The 22,626-nt window shown below is 36.0% G+C and overlaps 3 protein-coding genes across 3 annotated transcripts in view; 1 reads left to right on the top strand and 2 right to left on the bottom strand.

Annotated features, from left to right (window-relative positions):
• Nucleotides 1-5,366, bottom strand: part of LOC133182086 (probable methylmalonate-semialdehyde/malonate-semialdehyde dehydrogenase [acylating], mitochondrial) — a 14,387-nt gene extending 9,021 nt beyond the window's left edge. The window contains exons 1-7 of the mRNA XM_061316805.1: nt 5,267-5,366; nt 3,289-3,336; nt 1,848-1,922; nt 1,598-1,759; nt 1,032-1,110; nt 665-819; nt 319-466 (exon numbers count right to left, since the gene is read on the bottom strand). Of these exons, the coding sequence (XP_061172789.1) occupies nt 319-466; nt 665-819; nt 1,032-1,110; nt 1,598-1,759; nt 1,848-1,922; nt 3,289-3,336; nt 5,267-5,305 (706 nt within the window). The 5' untranslated portion in view covers nt 5,306-5,366. The remainder of the gene's footprint in view (nt 1-318; nt 467-664; nt 820-1,031; nt 1,111-1,597; nt 1,760-1,847; nt 1,923-3,288; nt 3,337-5,266) is intronic.
• Nucleotides 5,367-5,681: 315 nt separating this feature from the next.
• On the top strand, nt 5,682-11,951 carry LOC133182085 (protein kintoun-like). Its single transcript, XM_061316804.1, has 5 exons — nt 5,682-7,307; nt 9,786-9,932; nt 10,125-10,256; nt 10,474-10,768; nt 10,983-11,951. The coding sequence occupies exons 1-5, from the start codon at nt 5,682-5,684 to the stop codon at nt 11,720-11,722; spliced, it is 2,940 nt and encodes a 979-aa protein (XP_061172788.1). The 3' UTR covers nt 11,723-11,951.
• A 1,903-nt stretch (nt 11,952-13,854) lies between these two features.
• Nucleotides 13,855-22,326, bottom strand: LOC133182077 (uncharacterized). Its single transcript, XM_061316795.1, has 5 exons — nt 21,318-22,326; nt 18,871-19,234; nt 15,977-16,147; nt 15,565-15,770; nt 13,855-14,156 (listed from the first exon to the last, which is right to left on the bottom strand). The coding sequence occupies exons 1-5, from the start codon at nt 21,579-21,581 to the stop codon at nt 13,929-13,931; spliced, it is 1,233 nt and encodes a 410-aa protein (XP_061172779.1). The 5' UTR covers nt 21,582-22,326; the 3' UTR covers nt 13,855-13,928.
• Between the last annotated feature and the right edge of the window lie 300 nt (nt 22,327-22,626).

Raw genomic sequence — 22,626 nt, 5'->3', positions numbered from 1 at the left:
CATTTACAGATATGTATACATTATTATTTTTTCAAAGTCTGAAAGGGGTAGGGTTTGTTGCAATCAAGCATACTTTGAAAGTACTTACACATAATGGAAAATTTAGAAGCTATATTTGAAGTTAAAATTTTTGTCCTACAAAGTAAATCAACTTTAAAACTTTACAAAATGTTAAAAGTCTGATGGTGTCAAATATTTGCAGCGTAAAATATGCAAAATTATATTAAAACACATGCAGAAAACCCAAGTAAACTTTCAAAACCTACAGTTGATGTTTGACCAGTTTCTTATGTATAAGTTTCCCTGTCTACTACATACCATCATGTCTGCCATGAATGACATTAACAGTTCCATCAGGAAAACCTGCTTCTTTGGCCATCTCTATCAGCATCATACAAGCTCCAGGATCACGCTCAGACGGCTTCATTAGGCAGGTATTTCCTGTCACCAGGGCCATAGGGAACATCTAAAAGTAGAAAGAAAGAAAATGTTTGCATCGTACATTTGACTGCATGATGGACAAAATGGGATGGGGATTAGAGGATTTCTTAGCATAAAAAAAAAAACCCTGAAATTCCTTTGTACTTCCTTTCTTTAAATCTCTTTGCTGTTACACTATCATTAAGAGTGCAAAGAAATTCAATGACATAGGTGTCTTACTAACCCATAATGGGATCATAGCAGGGAAGTTAAATGGGGTGATTCCAGCTGTGACTCCAAGGGGAACTCTGAAAGTCATTGTGTCCATATCCTTGGCAATTCCTGGTAAAGTCTCCCCCAGCTGAAGGGAGGTAATGCTGCAACAATGCTCTACAACCTCTGTTACAATAAATTAAGGCTCATATTAATATTTACTCAGTCACAAAACAACATTAAACAAAGAATACAAAATGTTTTTGTGGAGGGTTTTTATAAGGTGGGAGAATGATACTTCCATTTCTGTATAATGACATTCAGGAATTTTAAAAAAACCCTCTGTATTAAGTCTTTAAATAACTGGTAATTAATATTAAAAATAGATTGATACTTACGAAGTCCCCTCATCACATCTCCCTCAGCATCTACCAAAGTTTTCCCCTGCTCTAAAGTAATGTTTTTGGCAATATCACTCTGAAATAGCACAGTGAAACTCTGGGTATTATGTAATTCCTCTTCAATTATATGAAATATGCATTCTGTATCGCTTTTTTTCCCTTAAAATTAATATACCTGGTAAATATAGTAATATTTCTCTTGCTATTAAAGAGTTTTTTTTCATGTGAATAAATATTACGTCAAAAGAAGACATGCATGCCATTTAAAAAATACAACATACAAGCTTTTCTTTTTTTAAAATGTCTAAGTAATAATACCGGTATATGACATGAACTAAAAAGATATAGTAATATGATTTTTTTTCCTAAATAAAACTTTCCATAAAGTTACAAAGAAATAGTCATGCTTAGGTGTATCAAGTAGAAATCCAGTGAATGTAACCTTCAAAAATCAGGTTATATGATTTTTGAATGTCAATGTGATTCTGAAAGACTGCTTTCTTTTGCTGGATTTATCATCTTCACATTTCTCCAATGTTTACCCTGGTTTATGTTTAATTTACCAGATTTTCTCTGATGAGGTTCTGAAATTTAAACATCATTTGCTGACGGGTAAGGATTGTGGTCTGTGACCAGTCTTGAAATGCCCTTTTGCAGGAGGCAACAGCAGTCTCCATTTCTTCCTGGGTTGCCTCGGGGACACGGGTCACTACTTCATTAGTTGCCTTGAAGAAAGTTAATACTGCTTTACAAACAGAATGAGACAACACAGTTATTTTATTTTGATCTAGAATACAAAACGTTAGTACTTACTGGGTTATGAACATCAATCCATACATCTGACTTTGATTCCACAAACTTTCCATCGATGAACAATTTTGTTGTTGGCTGCAAAACAAAATATTGAATGATATCTTATATGATTTTATGTTTTGTTAAGGAATCCAAGCATAATATTGAATGATATCATATATGGTTTTATGTTTTGTTTAGGAATCCAAGCATGTCACATACCAAACTTAGCCCAACCTTTAGGAAACAGAAAAATGAGAATTTCTAAATATCTTGAAGTGAATTAAAATTACAACTCCAAAACTGATATTTGTTTTTAATATTTACTTTATATATATTTTATGCATATTTTGGGTAGCTTTGAGATGGCCAACAGTATTCTTCATGCAACAACAACTATGCCTTTAAACTGAAGTAAGAAGTACATTTAGTTTGAATGGAAAATGTTCCCTAAGCAATTAATTCTACTGTGTTTATCAACTTTTCATATGAATTCAGGGATCGACATTAACGGTTGTCCGATTGCCCGGGACAAGTAAATTCTCAGTTCGGGCAAGTGAATCTTGCGACGTACTTGTCCGATCGGGCAAGTGATTTTTTCCTCATAGAAATGTAGAAATGTACATATTTATTTAGTTTACATTAATTTATATAAAAGACAATAAATTGAAGACTTGATTTCCGCCAGGTACCTGACTGACATTGTTTTTGTATTCGGAATTCCTTGTCAGCATTTCTGGATTATACCTTTCATTTGAAAATCGGATTCGTTATTCCGTTCTTTTCCCCTGGTAAATATGCTGTTCGTCTAACATTTTTGTTAACTTCTTATTTGGAACTTAGATTATTTATTCACTTACAGAATATAAGTACAGTTTAACACGATGTATCCTGATCAAGGTAAAGACCGATGTGTGTTACGTAGCAACTATCTTCCTTCTGCGTTGTTTCACAGTTATCTCAGAAATTCACGATTCACAAAAGAATCCTACCGAAAATAATTTTTACAAATATGAATTTTATTAAAACGGAGGGTTATTGCTATATGGCAGTATGTGCTAACAGGTTAAATTTACAAGGACAGTGGTATACATTTATGTACAAACGCAGCATCGAAATTTTTTCAGGTACCTCACCTTACCAAATTGACGGTAGTGTATTTGGTCACATTTTTTCGTCATAATATTTACAGTAATAAAAAAATTTCTTCTGAAGTTCTTTCCTTATTTTGGGCAACCAAGTTTTGCGTTCGGACAAGTCAAAGTTTGAGATCACTTGCCCGAAGGGCAAGTAAATCTGAAAGTTAATGTCTATCCCTGATGATTATAAAATTTCAAAACATGATATACAAGGTAGATTTCATACATACACTTCTGCTTGCATTACTGAAGCAGCACATTTACAATGTTTTCAATGTGATGCTATTTGGCCTAATAAATAATTTGCATAAAATATGCCTTACTGCTGAGCTAGATGAGTACAGTCGGTTCAAATTCTTCAAAGTTGAAATCTGAAAAAAAAGAATATTTCTCTCAAAATGCATTACCCTGCATTACCCTAATTACAGTTATTTATTCCTGAGCATAGCATTACAGTTGAACTTTGGTATCTCGAACACGGATATCTCAAATACAATGGATATGACGTCGAAGTGATTGGGAAGTCCTAACCACGTATTTCTCAAGTATTTAACCCTCGATATCTCGAACCCTTGGATATCTCGAAGTTTTTTCTCTGCCCCATTGAGTTCAAGATAACGAGGTTTGACTGTATATCATACCGGTATGTTCTCAATTTCATATTATCTTAATCAGCTATAAAAAAAAATTTATAATGCTTATTCAGATTCACAAAAATGGACATATTTAAATACAGCTAAACATCGGTATCTCAAAAACTGATATATTGAATACCGTGGATATGTTGAAGAGATTTAGAAATCCCAACAACTTATTCTTTCAGTATTTTTACCCTCAACATCTTGAATCCCCGGATATCTTATGTTTTTTTCTCAGTCCCATCAACTTTGAGATAATGATGTTTGATGGTAAACATGGTAAATCTAATTATAAATTCATAATTTATTAAAATTTACCTGAAATCATTGTACCCATTATGGCATTAAAAACAATATAAGGTTGAAAATTTCTTTGAAAAAACTGTGTAACTGGAAGGAAAAAATGCAACAGACCAGACCAGGTTCACCCCCCCCCCCCCCCTTTTACCAAACTCTAGAAAAGTGGTCTACCAGCTGACCTATACATGCTATCTGGCCAACAGAGGTTGAACCAGCTACGCCAGCCTGAATCCTGGTTTGGTCAGTAAATAAGGATCAAATATAAAAATTTTGCTCTAAGCAAAGCTTTTGACTGCACAAAACTGGATACAAAAAGAAATATGTGAAAGGTAGGACTAATTCCTCTGTATCATGTGAATATTTGAGTATTACTTCTTCCAGAATCAGGTCCAGCACTGCACAACCTCTTGATTTAGCTATATAGCTTGAAATAGCTATGTAGCTTTATTAAGCTATTCAAAATAGCTTGATAAAGCTATTTATATGCAGATTTTCACAAATAAGTTTTTTTTTGTAAGAAATAGACAAAAAGTCACAAGCATTTGACTATTCATACATTTACTATATGGGCTATCAAAAAAGCAACCCAAATCAATGATAGTTTTAACATTGCAGCTTTTGAATACTTTTAAGCAAAAGATGAATTACCATTGTTTGAGTAACTGTACACTACCTTGTGTGCGGTGAGGAGTGGATAAATATGATTACTTCCCATCGTGCTGTCATTACCTATCAATTATCTTGTTGACTATGAGACCTCCTTTATATTTTCATTCAAGATTTAACTGTATGGTTACAAATCAATTGCTTTATATAGCCCCAAAACTTTTAGAACTCTCTCAAGGAGATGCAATTTAATGAGTGATTTCAGGGACCTATATACTAACTAGTATATAGGTCCCTGGTGATTTTTACATGCATTGTTTTTAGAAGAGTTCAAGGTTGAAAATTATCACTGCACGAAGGTGTGACTTTTTGTACATGTTGAAAAAATGACAAATTTCTGAAAAATGTGTGATAAAATAGCTAAATTAAACTATTCTGAATAGCTTAATAAAGCTATATAGCTAAATCAATCTACATAGCTAAATCAAGAGATTGTGGAGGTGGACCTGTTAATCTAAGCAAAAGTGCATAAAAATACACACATCCACTATTTGCTAGTGTGCATATCTTTATTGTTACTAACATAAGAGTGTGATGATGAATCTGTTATTTCTCCTTTTACCTCATGGGTACCCATGGACTCTGCAGTCCCCCGTGTTTTGCAAGTTCAGTGACCTTAACGTTAAGTTGGTCCAACTGAAAGGAGAAATTTTCTCCCAAGTAATAAGCTGACGAACACAAATCATGGCACACTTACACTTCTTGTGTATCCTACTCTCAACAGCACACCTGCCATGTTCTTTATTCTGAATTCCACAGACTAATTTGTAGAGGATACTGCAACTGGGCTATTTGTCAAGTTCTTCGGTTTCTTTCTTAGTTTTGCCTATCATAAATAGGTAACAACCGAAGAGTTCCGTTCACTGCAATTTCATTGGACAAAATGGACAACACTACCAAATTTACTGTGGCTTTAAAATATTAACACTCTTTTTTATAATCATTTTCATTTAACATTGGTCATTTTTTGATGATATATTTTTCACTTTTATAATGTTTAAATGTGACAACGGGCACCTGCCATTTTTCCGTTTTTTACGGAGTGTGGATTTTGTTCTGAAAAGCGTCTAAATTACACAGACTAAGTCGTCAAGGTACATGTCTAAACAACTATGGCGTCCAAAGAAAAATTCGAAGATCTAAATCTTTCATCAGACGAAATTAAGCAAATTGGAGAGGCTCTAAAGAATGAAGAATTTAGAAAACTCTTTGTTGAGTATGCAGAAGAAATATCCAATCCAGAAAACAGAAAGAAATATGAGGAAGAAATCACACAAATGGAGAATGAAAGAGGAATGGATGTCCAGTTTGTTCATCCCAAACCAGGTCACTGCATTAAAACGAGTGTAGACGGGAACACGAAGGCGTTCATCAATATCTGTGTTAATGACAAAATTGATACTCCACACTCCACCCCTCAAGTTAGCAACGGTCGTAAAGGTTTGCACTGGCAGATTCCTCACGCTTTTTCTCCACCCCGAGATGATATTGCCAAATCTGGTGGGAAATGCAAAGTGTTTGATGTGGTGTTTCACCCTGACACATACAGAATGGGAGAGAATCCACGTTTTATGAAGCTTGTTGAGGACACTGCTGTTGAAGGTATTGAGAACCAGTTCGGTGTAAAATTTGATCGCAAGAATTTGAAACCAATGAAAATGAAGTATAAGGGTGTTCCTGTTGCAACTGTCATTCGAACAAGATCAAACCAAGCAACCAAGAAGTCATCTAATGAAGAACCTGACAGTGTTTTGAAGAATATTCCCTACCCATATGATGATAAGACAAGTGCTGAAAAAAGTGAAGAAATGCGAGAAAAGCTTAAAAATAAGAAGAAAGAAGATGGTCAGAAAACTAAATCCCAGAAAGCTCCAGAAAAGAAAGATGGACCAGCTGAGCCTAAATATTCCATTAAACATAGGTCAAATATTGACATGCAGGAATATCGAAATGCTCCAGATGCTAAAACCAGTACCAGACCAAATGAGTTAGAAATCAGAATTGAATTACCTCTGTTAGACTCGGCAAACCAGGTAGAACTGGATGTCTTTGAAAAAAAACTGTCTTTGTCATCAGAAAAACCAGCAAAGTACAAGTTGGACCTAAATTTGCCTTACCCTGTGGATGATGAGCAAGGTTCGGCTAGATTTGACAAGTCAAAGCACTGTTTGATTGTAACTTTACCAGTATTACCTTTGGAACAAGTAGAGATGCCATTTTCTGGAGCCAGAGATGTGGAAACTCAGGAAGAGAAAAACCAAGAAGAATCCCTAAAACTAATTGAAGAGATTCCACAGATTGATGATCTCCCAGATTTAAAGGAGATTGATGATTTGGAAGACACTCCCACTTCACCTGAAACTAAACCACTATATTCTGAGCCTCTGAATATCCCTTCTGCTCCAAAAGTTGCCTACAGATTTCCAGATTTTACCTTTAGTCAGGACACTGAAGCTGTTTCATTTGTTTTGAAGGTTTGGAATGTACTCCAAGACTCTGTATCATTAACTTATCTCTCTTCAAGCAGTTGTCAGGTTCAGTTTTTGTCCAGAGGGTCAGGAGGGTTTCCAATACACTATCGCTTCATTGTCAAATTTGAGAAAGGTTGTGACATTGTCCCAGAGTACTGCACTTCAGATGTGAATGAAGCAAATGTTGTGCTGACCATCCTTAAGGCAAAGAAGGCTAGAAGAGATTGGCATATGTTCTATGCAGGCAGCAGTGAAGATCAGCTTCAGGTACATAATCTTCATCCCCGTTTCTTTTATACACATATTGGCATATGCAGCAATTCAGCTTGGGTTAAAAAAAATAAAAATAAATTTTATAATAAAAGCTTGGTGAGGGTCTAAGGTCCTATGGTGGGCCACATGGTTACTTGATCATGTAATGACAATTTGAGTAAGAATTAATTTAGATTAGAAACATTTTGACAAAATAGGTGCACAATATTAATTCCATTCATCTCTGCCAAATTCAAACTCAGAATCAATATGTCCTCTTGATATAGGTTTTAAGCTGTATTGTGAGGATAGATAAAGGCCTTTGTTTGTCGATAAAATATGAAACATTTCAAACTTTAGGGTTGTAAAGTATGTCACTATCATGTGTGATTGGAGTAGAGTATTTTTAACACCCTTACCTCAATTTTTTTTTTTTGGGGGGGGGGGGGTCTTTTTGATTTTGTTTTTTTATGGTTTAGAAAATCTTGGATCCGCCTTTTATTCCCACAGATGATGATCTTTCATCATAAAGATCTAGAAAGTGTTTTTGTAATTGATAATATAACGAACCAATAAGAAAGGCTCGGAATGTTATATGTATTCATAATTTGATAATTTGCAGCAGTAAAAACACTTGCAAACAACGTGGTCACTCCGACACTCGGAACAAACAACCATTCTGACCTTGACCTTGCCTGTGAGGCATGCTCAAACGGCTTCCTCAAAACGGTCGATCAAGTGTAAATGACTCGGAGTTGGTAGATATTGCACGTAGGATAAATTTCCTTTCGTTGAACATATATTTATTTTAACCCAGAAAGATTTCTGCATCGTTCTGAGTTTAAATTGATAGCTGACATTTGGTGCATTTCATTTTCTAAAGGTAAGCACATGGGCGTTCTCTCGAGCTGCTCTGTCCGAAATCGCTGCCATTGCAAAAAATAAATAGTCCTATCGATGTTTTCACGAATAAGAAAATAATCAAGGGGTTATTTTTATGCATTTAGGTCTACTGTATATGTGAAATTTTGACTTGAATTAATTATCTTTAGTTCTTTATTTTCATTTTAAACGTCTCGAATTTTCTTGAGAATGTATTAATGTCAGCTGATTGACCTACTTTTCATAGAAGTTAATGTGGACTTAAATAACATAAATAAATTTATTTTAGTGGACTTATGAGTAGTAGTATAATCACAATGTTTTATGAATTTATTGTCTAAATTTGCCATTCTCTATACGAAAAAAAATTGGAAATTCCAAACGGTTCCAAGTTTAAAGGGGGAAATCGAAATTATTTTTGTAAATGATGGAAATTCCCAACAGATTTGGTTTGTCTGGCCCCTTATATTTACTGTGATAAAATACAGTGTTCTGCAATATAAGCATTTATAGTACTTGAACAGTCTAGACGAACTCCAAAAACAGCGTTTCCGGAAGTAAGAAATTGAGACTGAAAAAGACTCCGAAAATCGAGTCCGCGCATGCGCACACACAAAAAAATTGGCGATTTTTCGGCAAAAATGATGGGTCTACAAAAACTGTCCGTGCAAAGTTTTGGAAAGTATGGCAATTATATCAGTACTCAGAAATGCTAAATAAAAGACTTCGGAAGAGATCGTATTTGTCAGATTTTTGATTTTATTTGCAAAAAAGGAGATATTTACTTTCAAAGTTAACGTTTCAAGTCAGATCAATTACAGAGAAAATAATACGTTTTGAGAAGTAAATATGCATAATAAAAGGGATATATATGCAAAATGGGACAATATATATTGTAACTGTTAAAAACTTGACTGAATTTTACACAGAAATTAGCATTCCGGTTTTTTATTTGTGTACGACATCTGAATTGAACGCGTAAGTTTTTACCATCGTTATTTACCGATTTTTTATCACATACGAACATATATTATTATGAAAACATTTTTAAAACTATTATCTATCAATATGAAGACTTTAAAAACCACTCTTCTAGATATTAAGGGCACAACATGTCTTCTAAAAATGAACCTGTTAATATCTCTGCTCCGTGGTGAAAAATGCACATTTTCTGATTAAAATAAATACAAGTTGCGTGTCTTCAAAAACAAATAAAAGCACCTTTATTGCAGGAACGACATAAAATTTAAATCAAGGAGACAATAAATTAAATAAGAAAATATTTCTTACCTGCAGTATTGAATTCGATGTCGTATATCCAATTCACAATTATGCAAGAGTTTGAAGCGATAAATAAGTCAATTTTCACAAAATAATTTAATAAATGCAATTATCCATTCAACAAAAAATAAAATGAAGTAATAATGCACTAAATACACAATTACGCAGCCGTATATTTGGAGAAAGCGAACGACAATCCATCGTTTGTTTACATCGGACGCCATTTTGCTGCAATGCATGATGGAGCCAAAGACTTCGTTTTCGGAGTTAACGCTATTTTTGGAGTTCGTCTAGACTGTTGAACTGTTTATGGTTATACTTTCATTTCAGGAGTACTTGTTTGTGACAGAGAAGAACCTTCTGACAGAGCTCAATCAGTTGACTGCAGAAACAGAACAAGTTACACCAGAATCAGAAAATACAACCTCTGTTGTTGTGACTGAAATGAATAAAAAGAAACTGGCAATAAAGGTCAAGGTAATGCATTAAAGCAATGAAAATGACGTTCTTCTAGAAGTACAACATACCAAAACTTAACTGACAGATCTAGTTTACATGGTTTAAGATAATAATTGATAAAAAAAATACTGATGTACTAGATGACTCTCAATGGGGCATTTTACAAGGTGCATTTCACTTTTAACATCCAAGATGGTTTTCGTTTTCCAGAAGAACAAGCAGCAACATGTGAAAGCAAACCAGACATCATCATCAGGCTCGAGGACTGTTACCCCTCTGACTGATTCTGAGGAAGAAGAGTTGGCTTCTGTAGACAACGGTCCACCATCAGCAGATATTCAGGTAGCATTACAACAATTGAACACACTTTCTCACCAAGAAGTAACAAAAGTGACATGCACTGATTCATAGGGGATCCTAAGTAAAGATTCATGTATATGTGAATTTTAATTACAGGTAACATTATGGAGCAAGCAAATATGAATATCTTTAAATTCTGATTTCTTCAGTTTCTACCAACAGTTTTATATATCTTCACATTATGATATATTTATAACAGGTTGTTCATGATCGAGAAGTCTGTAATCTGCAGGGAATTTTAAAGCAACGTACAGTGTCAGAGTCCAGTGAGGATTTGACAAGCTCCAATAGCAGCTGCAGTCCAAGCAGTCCACGAGAGGACCTGTTTGGATTCAAGAAATCGGTCAAGTTTAATGACCGTATAGATCAGACTACATTCCGCTCAGGAGCATCTGTCACTTCCATGACTACAGCTCTGAAGAGCAAACGTCGCAGAAACAGGAAAAGAGATGAAAAGAAAAGTGGCCGTCAGCGTCTGAACAGTGGGGGCTCAGGTTTGTAAAATATCAGATATGTTTGTACTGTTTAAACGGTCATTTTTCAAACATCTAACATTTTAAATAAATGGACTGCTTGTATCCTAATTGATGTGAATATTTTTATGGTAGACAAGTTAAGATTGACTTGTGACTCATATTTTGATTATGGATTATTGAAATTTAATTTGTTTTGTTTGATTTATTATGTTGAAGCATTTTGTTTTTATAGAGGGTACATCTAGTGGAGAGGAATTGGAACCAAGGCAATTTGTAGAAGAGGATGAAGAAAATACCCCCAACAGTGATAAACAGGAAGTTGGTATCCAGGAGGAGGCTGGGACAGGAAATGATCCAGATTCATACAAGGCTCAAGTCAAGTCTCAGGAGGACGTTTTAGAAGGAAGGAGCAGTGAAAAAGAAACTGGAGATGATGATAAAATTAGCTCTGATGTATTAGAGACGTCTAACATTGCCATGGAGAGTGTTGAAAGCAAGCTAGTGAAAAATATCAAGGAGAAATTGTCAATGGCAAAGTCAGAGCACTGCGGTTATAGTGATGATGATGATGGTGAAATTGAAGAGAAAGATGTGAATGGAACGAATGAAGAGGAAGTTCATGTGATAGTCAAAGACAAACCACTAGATTATAGGACTAATCCAACTGAGATTGGTAATTCTAAGCAATCAAAATTCACAGAGCAGCTAGATAAATCATCCAAGTTATCTGCCAAGCAGAGTGGTGAAGACTCCGGTGTAGAGAGTGGACTGGAGGGGCCAGGAGATTCCTCTGAGAAGTCAGGGGACAAGATAGAGACGTCACTCAGCTGGGAGGAGACATCCAAAGCTGACCCTGTTCCCCTGACCCAGTCTAAGGCCCCTAATGTCACTGACCTGACCACTCAGGATCACACTACTAGGTGTGCTTTTGACTTCTCCAATGCCATTATGTTTGATCTTGATGTTGACTAATTCCACAACATTGTCTCCCTTCATCTACAAACTGTTCATTATTTGTAGATTTTTATTTTTCCTTCAAACATGATGATAAGGGATATATATTTTTTTGTTATCATATAATTATAATGATTTATTGTGATACAATGTACTTTGGTGACTCTCCCATTTGTCACTTTGTTGTGGTGACATTAAAGCTGTGTTCAGATTTTGAATGGATTAAAATAAAAACTTTTTCCTCAAAGTTTTCTTTTTCTCTGACATGAGCATGGTTTAATTCTAAAAGCTATATGATGTTTAATACTAAGCATCCTTGGTAATTGTCTGAGATAGCAGTTTCTTGAAATCTCAGCATCAACAGTTGTGTAGTTCAGACATTTGCTATTTCAAGTGGGTAAACATGAGAAGCCTGAATTATTTTTCAAGTTAATGCAATAGCTGCAAAACTGTGTATTTGTCAGTGTAATAAAGTGGAAAAAATTTCTTGAAAATTGATTTTATTCTAGTAACATACATCTGTTGAACTGACACATTATAAAATATGGAATTCAATGACTACAAGTTATCTAATTAATTCTTTAAAAAAAACAGTCTAATACAATTTATGCATAATTTGCCAGCTTTTAAAGACTTCACCTACAATTTTCCCTTCCACCAAATTTTGGCACCACATTCTGCATGTAGCTCTCTGGTTGAGAAAATTCGGACAGACAATTTAGCTGCAGAACTGTAGCTCTCTGATTGAGAAAATTCAAACAGACAAATCTCTGGTTAATTGCCTGTTCGAATTTTGTTGACCAGAGAGTCACAGTTCTACCACAGGCGCCTGAAGTGTGGATCGATAGCCCCCCCCCCCCCCTTCTTAAAAAAAAATAAAATGGAAGAGCTTATAAATTCTCAAAAGTATAAAATTTCCCCCATCATTCACATCCATATGTCGTTCTATGCAAGCAGATTATACTTTTTCTTACGTTTAGAGAATGGCCTTGTGCGCTATAATAAAAATACACTTTTTATTGTACCGTACAAGGCCATTCTCTTAACGTAAGAAAAAGTATAATCTGCTTGCATAAAACGACATATGGATGTGATTGATGCGGAAATTTTATATTTTTGAGAAATTATAATCTCTTACATTTTTTTTTTTATTAAGGGGGGGGGGGGGTCTATCGATCCACACTTCAGGCGCCTGTGAGTTCTACAGCTACACATTGAGCATGTTGAATGAACCCAAGTTGTAACTTTATGGAATACAAAGAAGAAAGTTTCATTTAGCTGATTGAATTGCACTACATTTTAGTAAACAATTAAGTCAGTACTTTGTCCCATTTCCGGGGCAATAACATTTAAGTTAGCTCACTTTTTAGCTCACCTGAGATGAAAGCTCAAGCGAGCTTTCTGATCACTTCTTGTCTGGCGTCCACAGATTCTGACACATCTGTTTCATATTTAGATATTTTACTAGAAAAGAACGTTAATTGTAACCTAACAACAAAGCATTATGATAAACGTGATGACTTCAACTTTTCAATCGCCAACTTCCCTTATATACTTATGTAGCAATATAGCCTTATCACTTGCATATGAGGTTTACGTCTCTCAGTTGATTCGATACGCAAGAGCATGCTCTACGTATGAACAATTTCTAAACCAAGGCAAGCTTTTGACAAACTAGTTGATGAAACAAGGACATCAACAGTCTCGTTTGAAGTCATCTTTTCCCAAGTTTAACAGTCGATACAATGACCTTGTCAGCACATACAACTTATCATTGAGTCAAATGCTGACTGACGTTTTTTATACTAATTGTTAGGCCATTATTTATACACTGAACTGTTTACGGATTTTTCCGCTTTTTCCTTCGATCATGACAATGAGCACACGGCGGGTGTGACCGGTGGGCAGGGAATGCTCACTCCTCCATGGTACCTGATCTCACCTCTAAATTTTGAGGTCCATGTTTGCTCTGCATCAAATTTGTATCGTTTCATTGGACTTTCGAGATTGAATACCGTTCGTTATCTTCATATTCCACAGGCAATGTACTTCTTTGGTCATGATTATCAGACAGCTTCGTCATTGTTCACTGCTTGGAGATAGCAATACATTGTGTAGAGTACATTGTGTAAAGCAGTATAATTTTAAAACACCGAAAATTAAGTTTAATTTATAATTACATTAATTTACAAAATACAAAAATTACAATGGCATAAAACACACGTCACACACTGGTGTAACCCTGTGCACGTTCATTGTACAGAGGAGCGTGGTGGTGGAGTTTGGCAACAAAGTCTCTAGCCATATTCAGAGGCATGTCTTGATTCAAGTGAATAACAATTAAAGTCTTGGTCAGCCAGGGCGGCATTTTTACACCCAGTGTTAAGACACGCTTGTTTATTAAAACAGGGAGCGGATCTGAGGTTCTCCATGTGGTTGCACACCGTCCGATCTGTAATTTAAGATGGGGAAAAGTGAGCAGAAATTCGTAAACAAGTATCAAACTTATCCAATTTTACAAATTCATAGAAAGTTTGGACTGCCTTAAGCAGTGACATATTCCAATCAAAATGTGAAGTATGCTGCGTATTTTGCATCAAAGATCAAAGTGTTAAGTACTTAAAAGGTCGCATTTAATGGAGATTACTGTGTTTTCTAGGACAACTAGGTCAGATTTACTTCATCTTGATGTTCCGAAGCAATACCCGAAAGTCCAAACTATCTGTGAATTTTTCCTAATTCTTAAAATTATATCATCTGTTACTATATTCAAATTTCTAATGAAACAATCTTCAACAAGAGGCCCATGGGCCACATCGCTCACCTGAGTAACTTTGGCCATGCTGTTCTTTACCAGATCCCCCCCCCCCCTCCTTGTAATACCTATTGTGGCCCCGCCACAGCTTTTCTGGCCCAGTGGTTCTTGAGAAGAAGATTTTTCAAGATTTTTCCTATATATTTCAATGTAAAACTTGGATTCCCTATTGTGGCCCCGCCCTACCCCCCGGGGTCATGATTTTAACAATTTAGAATCTACACTACCCAAGGATGCTTCCACATAAGTTTCAGCTTTTCTGGCCCAGTTCTTGAGAAGAAGATTTTTCAAGATTTTTCCTATATATTTCAATGTAAAACTTGGATTCCCTATTGTGGCCCCGCCCTACCCCCGGGGGTCATGATTTGAACAATTTAGAATCTACACTACCCAAGGATGCTTCCAAATAAGTTTCAGCTTTTCTGGCCCAGTGGTTCTTGAGAAGAAGATTTTTCAAGATTTTTCCTGTATATTTCAATGTAAAACTTGGATTCCCTATTGTGGCCCCACCCTACCCCCGGGGGTCATGATTTTAACAATTTAGAATCTACACTACCCAAGGATGCTTCCACATAAGTTTCAGCTTTTCTGGTCCAGTGGTTCTTGAGAAGAAGATTTTTCAAGATTTTTCCTATATATTTCAATGTAAAACTTGGATTCCCTATTGTGGCCCCGCCCTACCCCTGGGGGTCATGGTTTTTACAATTTAGAACCTACACTACCCCAGGATGCTTCCACATAAGTTTCAGCTTTTCTGGCCAAGTGGTTCTTGAGAAGAAGATTTTTTAATGACCCCACCCTATTTTTGTCTTTTCTTGATTATCTCCCCTTGTAAGGGGACTTGGCCCTTTTTCTTAACAATTTAAACTCCCCTTCACCCAGGGATACTTTGTACCAAGTTTGGTTAAAATTGGCCCAGTGGTTCTTGAGAAGAAGTTGAAAATGTGAAAAGTTTACAGACGGACGGACAGACGGACGGACGACGGACAACAGGTGATCAGAAAAGCTCACTTGAGCTTTCAGCTCAGGTGAGCTAAAAACTTACTCCAAAGCATGCACACAGTCCATCACAGATAGGGTTCCTGATGGATACTCGGCTCTCCTCGGCAGTTCCGATACTAACCGAAAGTTCCACACCCTGGATACTTGCCAGTGGCAGGTTCTGAATATAGACACTGTTATATTTGGAAACTTGAATTTTATATCCACCGTCTGTTCGTGTGGGATCACCGTATTCAGCTAAATTTGCGTCTGAAAGGATGAAATGAGTTAGTTAATATACTAGAAATAGATGGTCCAATGCTTGATGTTTCAAACAGATTTATGAACTTTGTTCTCAAGTTTCAGACTTAAGAATTTACACCTTCTAGGTTGAAAATCGCTGGAAAAGCATACATGCTATCATTACACCCTACATAAATAATATGTGTGGAGGTTTAATCGTATTTGAAGCCTACCCAACACGTTTTCGGCTGCAAGTATAAGCAGGCGTTGATTGGTCAGACAGAGTCGCCCTTTTCCAATGGAGGGTTTCACGGATGTTTTACCCTCGGCGTCAAGAAAGTCGATGTTATTATAGTAAAGCCACGACCCTCCCAGCACGAGCATCTCCCCCTCCTCCAACATACCTAATGGAAAACAAATATGCATGATCGAAGGTGTGAAATAAATGTTGCAACTCGATTTTAAAAGTTTTCCTCTCTTTTCTTTTTTTCTTCTTTTTGTCATCACAGTAAATCTAACACGAGTAAATTAAGAGCCATGCGTTCCCTTATAGTCAATCTTCTAATATTTTACTTAAACCCATGAAACGTTTCGTCAATCACTGACATCTTCGCTGTGAATAGGTATTTATGGTGGAATATTTCTACCATGCACTTGTCAGATATTTATGTCAACTTGTCAGACGCGTTTACATGTCGACTTGTCTGTAAAATCATCAGGAAGGAACTCAGTATCTTGTTATCAAAGAACTTCAATGCCATTAACTGACAAGTCGACATAATGTCCAAGATCTAACAAAGTGACATAATTTTTTGACGAGTAGACTTAATTTTATGACAAATAGACACAATTTCACGACAAGTCAATATAGTTCTCTGGCAAGTCGTAATAATTATCTGACATAAAGTCCACATCATTTTCTGAAGTCGACTTGTTAGATGTTATGTCGACTTATCAGATAATGATGTTGATTTGTTTGGTTTCTGTCGACTTGTCAGAAATTTATGTTGACTTGTCAGATCTGTTGTCGACTTTTCAGATTCAAGTCGACTTGTCAGATATATTAATGTCGATCGCGACTTGTAAGATGATTATGAAGACTTACTAGAAAGTTATGTAGACTTGTCAGATCCTTTTGTCGACTTAACAGAAAAATATATTGTCAACTGGGTGGCACAAACTGGACATGTTACATGTTGAATTTCTACACACATGAATATATAAGTGACAAGTCAACAAAACCATCGGATAAGTCTACTTAAACATCTGACAAGCGGTGACAGAAATTTGCCACCAACGGTGTTAGAGGTGCAACTTGATATTTTAACTCAGAATATAAATTATCTTTTAGTTATCTGTAAAATATACATATGGGCCCCAGAGTACGTTGCACCAAAAAGTCACATAATAAACGAAAGATGGATACAATAGAATTTCTACCGGACGGAAGGGAGAGGGGTAAAAAAGTAACAACACGTACATTACAATTCTGGGAAAGGAGAAAAATCACAAAGGGGAGTCAGAAGTATACATTGTTTCGACCTTTTGCTAGTACTTAAATCTTTTTCGTAAATTCTGCAGTTTGCATTTCAGATCCAAATGAGCTTTGTTGCAAAAGTGGTGCTATATCTTGTTTGGTTGTAACTTTTTACTTTATAGTTCTTTTTTTGATTCATCAGATTCCGTTTGAAAATGAATACAGTACTAGTAAACAACTAGCTGAAATTTTTTGTGCAAGTGTCATTTTTCATTTTATCAGAAGTTAATTTACCCGAGCCTCTCAATATGTTACATCTTCACCGCAGTCCGTCTGATTGCTATTAGGAATAATAAAAAAATACAATAAAAAATGTATGTATATTTACAACAGGATTATTAAAAAAGAAAATTCTGAAATATTGTAGTCTTCTGCGAACGAGGATTTTCTTCTATTAGATATACTCTCTTTCTGATGACGTTATGCACACAATACAGGAGTTGTACTAGATGAATGTGACCAGAATGGTTTTATAGTTAATCACGTGCACAGATTCAACAAATACCGTGCATCAAAGCAATGTAAATATCAGGAGGGGGATGGAGGAGGAGGGGCACAAGGATATTTGTATGAAATAACTAGTAATTACACGTAGAATTAAGTAGGATTGTTGAACGACCCCCCCCCCCCCTTCCTTTAGACATCTACACACACACACACACCCCCTCACACACACACACCCTCCTTTCAAGTTTGACTAGGCTTTAGCCTTTTTTTAGCTTAATTCAAACGCGGAAATATATTTCCTGGCAAGATTATAATTACTTACAGTTTGTAAGGAAAATTTAAATTACAATTATGTTCTAAGTTCTAATCAGAGTCTTTGAATTAAGTTTACATAGACTGAATGTTCTATCGTTAAAATGATAAATGTCCTGCGGATCTGTGGCGAGGATCTGTCCCGAGACACAGTTAGATTATTCTAAATAAAGTTTACAAAACTACGCTAGTGTCCTCCCACAAATTATAATTAAATAGTCATAACACCAAATTTTATATTGTAATAAAAATTTGTGGGAGGATATTAGAGCAAAGTGACATTAAAGAGCGTCAAGATAGACTTTGAAATTGCTGTGATTTTGCATACTTCGAGTTTAGGAGCAACGCTATGCTAAAATATGTTAAATGAAGAAAAAATTTTTTCCTCAATCCCTGAATGGACACCTTAGAGACAATTACGACAAGTTAAGCAAAAGAGCTTTGCATTTAAAGAAACAAAAAATCGGTGATGCTTGCAAGGCCGTCGGAAGGGGGTGGGGTACGTTGAGTTCGACCCCCCCCCCTTAAAGAAATAAGTTTGAAACAAAAGAAATTCATAACCCATAACTCGTTTTAAGTACCGCTGCTAAGTTTTTTATTTAATACAAAATGTTCTGGGGGGGGGGGATTACTCCTCCGAGAGGCCGAGACCCTGTTGCATCCCCTTTTCAGAAACTTGATGATAGCCTTAGCTTGTATAGGTTAAAATTCTATCAGTTTAATCTTACCTCTGGCGACCTACCTGTAGAGTGTTACGGATATTTAAGCTGATAATTTTCAAAATGTTAATGTGACAAATGTACAACTAGGTTTTCAAATTTTCCCAAATACCTTGAATCAATTGTTCGTATGTCAACATTTCTCCCGGTCTGCCTTTCACGTCCCAAACATTTTCTTTCATGTCGTTGACTTGGTCCAAAATTGTCTCATTTAGTTTGTAGAAATGTTTGTGGCGTGTGTATGCCGTTTCCAATACTTCTTGTGACCTCGGGTTAAAATCAACTCGGGTGAAGGCCGTTGCTATGGATCTTGGTTGCTCGATGACAACAGTCTTTGTGTCCTTGGCCATTGAACTTAGGGAGGGTGACGGTGGTGGTTTGGGTGTGGTTTTTACGATGGGCTGTGGTTTATGGTTGTTTGCCTGGTTGGAATTGTTTACTACATGCACGCCTTTGTTGAAACTCACTGCTGTTTCCTGTAATGGCATAAAAATAATATATTAATGCACACACAAGCAGATTTATTTTCTTAGCAGAATGCGGCATTCCAGCATTAAAAGATGTGATGCAATTACTTAAGGGTTCCTGAAGAATGAACAAATGTTGCACGTGTTCTTAGTAATCTACAAGCTCCAAAGCCGATGAAAACTTGACTAGTCGTAGACCCACCTTAATTCATGTTTGCAGCATTCAAAGTACTCTCTGTAAGTGATAGAAGTGGGGAAAAGACTGACATTTAACTTTTCGACACAACCGTTTGTTTCTCTGCCAAATTACTGTCATATACAGTTCCGTTTTCATCATTTTAAACATATTTCCATATTGCTTCAATTTTTAATTTATTAAACGTTAACCCGATGGGGACACAATTGCAAAATTTAGTATGAAAAAGACATAATAAATCATAGTGTGTACTAATGTTTTGATAAAATATGAGACTCGACTTAAAGAAAGTATCATAGGTGTGAGTACTCCACGTGTACAATATTGTTTGTATCTGGCACCAAGCACTCGGTTACAGTATTGTGACTCAGTTGTGCATGAATTTAAGATCCTGCTTCCGTATCCTGTCAGAAGATTCAGAGAGACAATTGCCCCAGTGCTTCCGATTTTTGACAGGTGCTTTATTGTTTTATCAATTCGATGTCTTTGGGTGCCAAGTGAACAGCATTTAGCACCAAAAACAACTTGAACCTTCCCACGCATGATTGTTTGGGCTGCATGTTCTATCTCTGTCATATCTTGATCCTATTGTCTGTGAAAACATATGCTTTCTCCTCTGAAAGTTCATAATGCTCTCCAAGACATCGCTGGCGCGGTGCCAATCCGACCTCCGTCTGATATTAGGGAGAGATGAGCATAATCAGATTCCTGTGTGTAGGACAATTACATGTGTATTACAATAACCTGAATCAATTAACAGCAAAATCTATTAATACAAAAATAGCCTACGGTAAACGTATCTTCCTATAGCTCATTTACGTTTGTTTATTTTTCGAGGGTCAGATCAGATGAACCCCAAAACGTCTAATTAATGACCTCGACGGGGCGGTGGAGGGGCACTACGATTTTCTCTTTCTCATTTACAATATTGTGAACATAAGATTTTCATAAGATTTTCACAGGTCCTAAATTATTCACTATATACATAATTCATATTTTCTTTTCCAATAGAAGAGATATTTTCTGGTAGCAATTCGTCATCATTCATCTAAAAAATCTGTTGATCCCTAAACTTTTTCTCTTTACGCTTATTCCTGAATTTTTTCAGCATACCTATTTTGATGTAATCCTGATAACATATATTTACTTGTATGCTACTCGATCTGTGGGATTTTATTACATCACCATGTTCAGCCGTCTTTACAGTTTACTTACACACTGAAGAATTACTTCTCTTACATATAATGTAAACAAGTGATACAAAAAATATTGCAAAATTGCAGCTTCTATAAGATTGTAAGACATGGAACTGCAGTCTGTGAGTGGGATATATTCTTACAAATTAAATGCACTCCATATTGCTTTTCGTCAGCTATGTCAATTAATTAAATACATGTATATGCGAAAGTTTACTTTAAATACATTTACGTTATATAAAGCGTTTATACATTTACATTAAAAAAAGTACAAAAAATGGAATTAAAAGAAGAAATACCACAGAGAGAGAGAGAGAGAGGATATTTTCTAAATGCGTGTATAAGTATTGTGGAGAATAATGATTAATCCGATTTGGATGTAGAAATCTTTGCGGAGAGACGGTAGGTATTGGACTAGAATTCAACGGGGAACAATATATTCTTACATTCGATATTGGGGTTATATTCACAAAAAGGTAGACTTTTTAAAAAGAGAAAATATAGGATCATTTTAATTAAAAGGAAAAATAAATAAACGCACCCTAGCTCAGTGTCTCGTTTTTTATAATCCTCAGGACTAAAGCGAGTTTTTCTATTGCCGCATAAACCATCTACATTTAACCATAATCTGGTCTATTTGTACATGTACGTCGAATGGCGTACAAATTGAAATCCCAAAGAATTCCGATTGTCGACTCACCTTTTTGTTAACGGGAACTGAAGCTGTAGTAACAGTTATCTGTTGTCTTTGGTCCTCAACTTTAGGAATTTCCGAATTTTCTTCGGCGGATCCATCATCGTTCTCGAACACAGGGGCGAGGGAGGATGTCACTTTGTCCCTCATTACTGTCTGGTTGTAGGACTTGGGCTGGAGGCCGGAATAACCTGACACACCCTCCCAAGAATCGATTCCACCCTGTCGCTGGACCGGAAATTCCACATTGTCATATGGACATATATCCATTGAAACGTATTCAATAAAAATGTAGGTTTATGTTAAAAAAATCTTAACAGATTTAAATTTCAGAATCAACATTTATAATCACACTAACAAGCACAAAACCAAGAGAATCCCATTGCGCAAATTTCTTCTAGAGTGAGGATTACACTGGCATAATCAGCAAGATACCATGCGCATTCTTCTCTCCAAGCCTATACAAATTTCGCGATAGAAAAAATTAATTATATTCCTTTCATTATCTCCTTGGTAACTTCAAGGATAGCAGTGTTCCATGTTCCCAAAACCCAGATGACTTACAACACTTTCATCCGAGGTAGAGACGTCCCATCGCCCAAATGAAAGTTATATGCATGCTGCATCTCCAGTGAAAAAAAAATTTCCTATTAGCGTTCCAGTGTTTGCGACCAGATTCAAAAGTTTTGCTGATATATCAAACCAATAAATTACACTTACTGTCTCTCAATAGTTATCGGAGCGGTTAGCATAAGACATTCACATAGGAGTGAAGATCTCTGCAACATTTTCCACACAAAATACGACTTGAATGGCAATCAATAAACAATATGCATGCAGTGGTCATTATTTTCTGCGATAAGAACTCGGATTCTAAATCAAACAGGTTTGTCCTTTCACCAGAGGGAAACAATCCGTGAAAATCCCTAACAGCTGTCTCACTTATTTCAGTGTATAATTATGTTAATTTTGACATAAACTTACATGTATAGTTGTGTTCATATTGACACGTTCACATCTGACTTATTACACGTGTGTGTGCTACAGAGGCGCGCTTCATCTCTGGAGGCAGTTTAAGGATAATTAGTGGATCCTGGGTGTTCCGCGGCAAGTTGTCAGAGCGCCATAGTCCGCCGGCCATCCAATGGTCAGCATTCCCTTGATGGGCGTCTGTAAAGGACCAGGCTATTGTGAATGGTTATCACATGAAAGCGTTAGTGTTATTTTGACTATTTAAATACAACAAATGTGTTATTCACAATAGATTTTTTTTGCTTTTATTTCCTTTGTATTTAAAAGACTAAAAAAGAGATTA

Source organism: Saccostrea echinata, unplaced genomic scaffold, assembly GCF_033153115.1.
Source record: "Saccostrea echinata isolate AGI-Se365-2 ecotype Australia unplaced genomic scaffold, CSIRO_AGI_Sech_v1 ptg000009l, whole genome shotgun sequence".
NCBI lineage: Eukaryota > Metazoa > Mollusca > Bivalvia > Ostreida > Ostreidae > Saccostrea > Saccostrea echinata.
This window is presented reverse-complemented; position numbering and strand designations above follow the sequence as displayed.

Excerpts from the sequence above, each read along its gene's own strand:
- LOC133182077 (XM_061316795.1), bottom strand. The coding sequence starts at position 21,581 with ATGGATATATGTCCATATGACAATGTGGAATTTCCGGTCCAGCGACAG. Across the intron at positions 16,148-18,870 it reads ATACGAACAATTGATTCAAG|GTATGTTGGAGGAGGGGGAG; the intron begins GTATTTGGGAAA and ends GTTTTCCATTAG. Across the intron at positions 14,157-15,564 it reads GACTGTGTGCATGCTTTGGA|ATCGGACGGTGTGCAACCAC; the intron begins GTAAGTTTTTAG and ends CTTAAATTACAG.
- LOC133182085 (XM_061316804.1), top strand. The coding sequence starts at position 5,682 with ATGGCGTCCAAAGAAAAATTCGAAGATCTAAATCTTTCATCAGACGAA. Across the intron at positions 7,308-9,785 it reads GCAGTGAAGATCAGCTTCAG|GAGTACTTGTTTGTGACAGA; the intron begins GTACATAATCTT and ends CTTTCATTTCAG. Across the intron at positions 10,257-10,473 it reads CACCATCAGCAGATATTCAG|GTTGTTCATGATCGAGAAGT; the intron begins GTAGCATTACAA and ends TATTTATAACAG.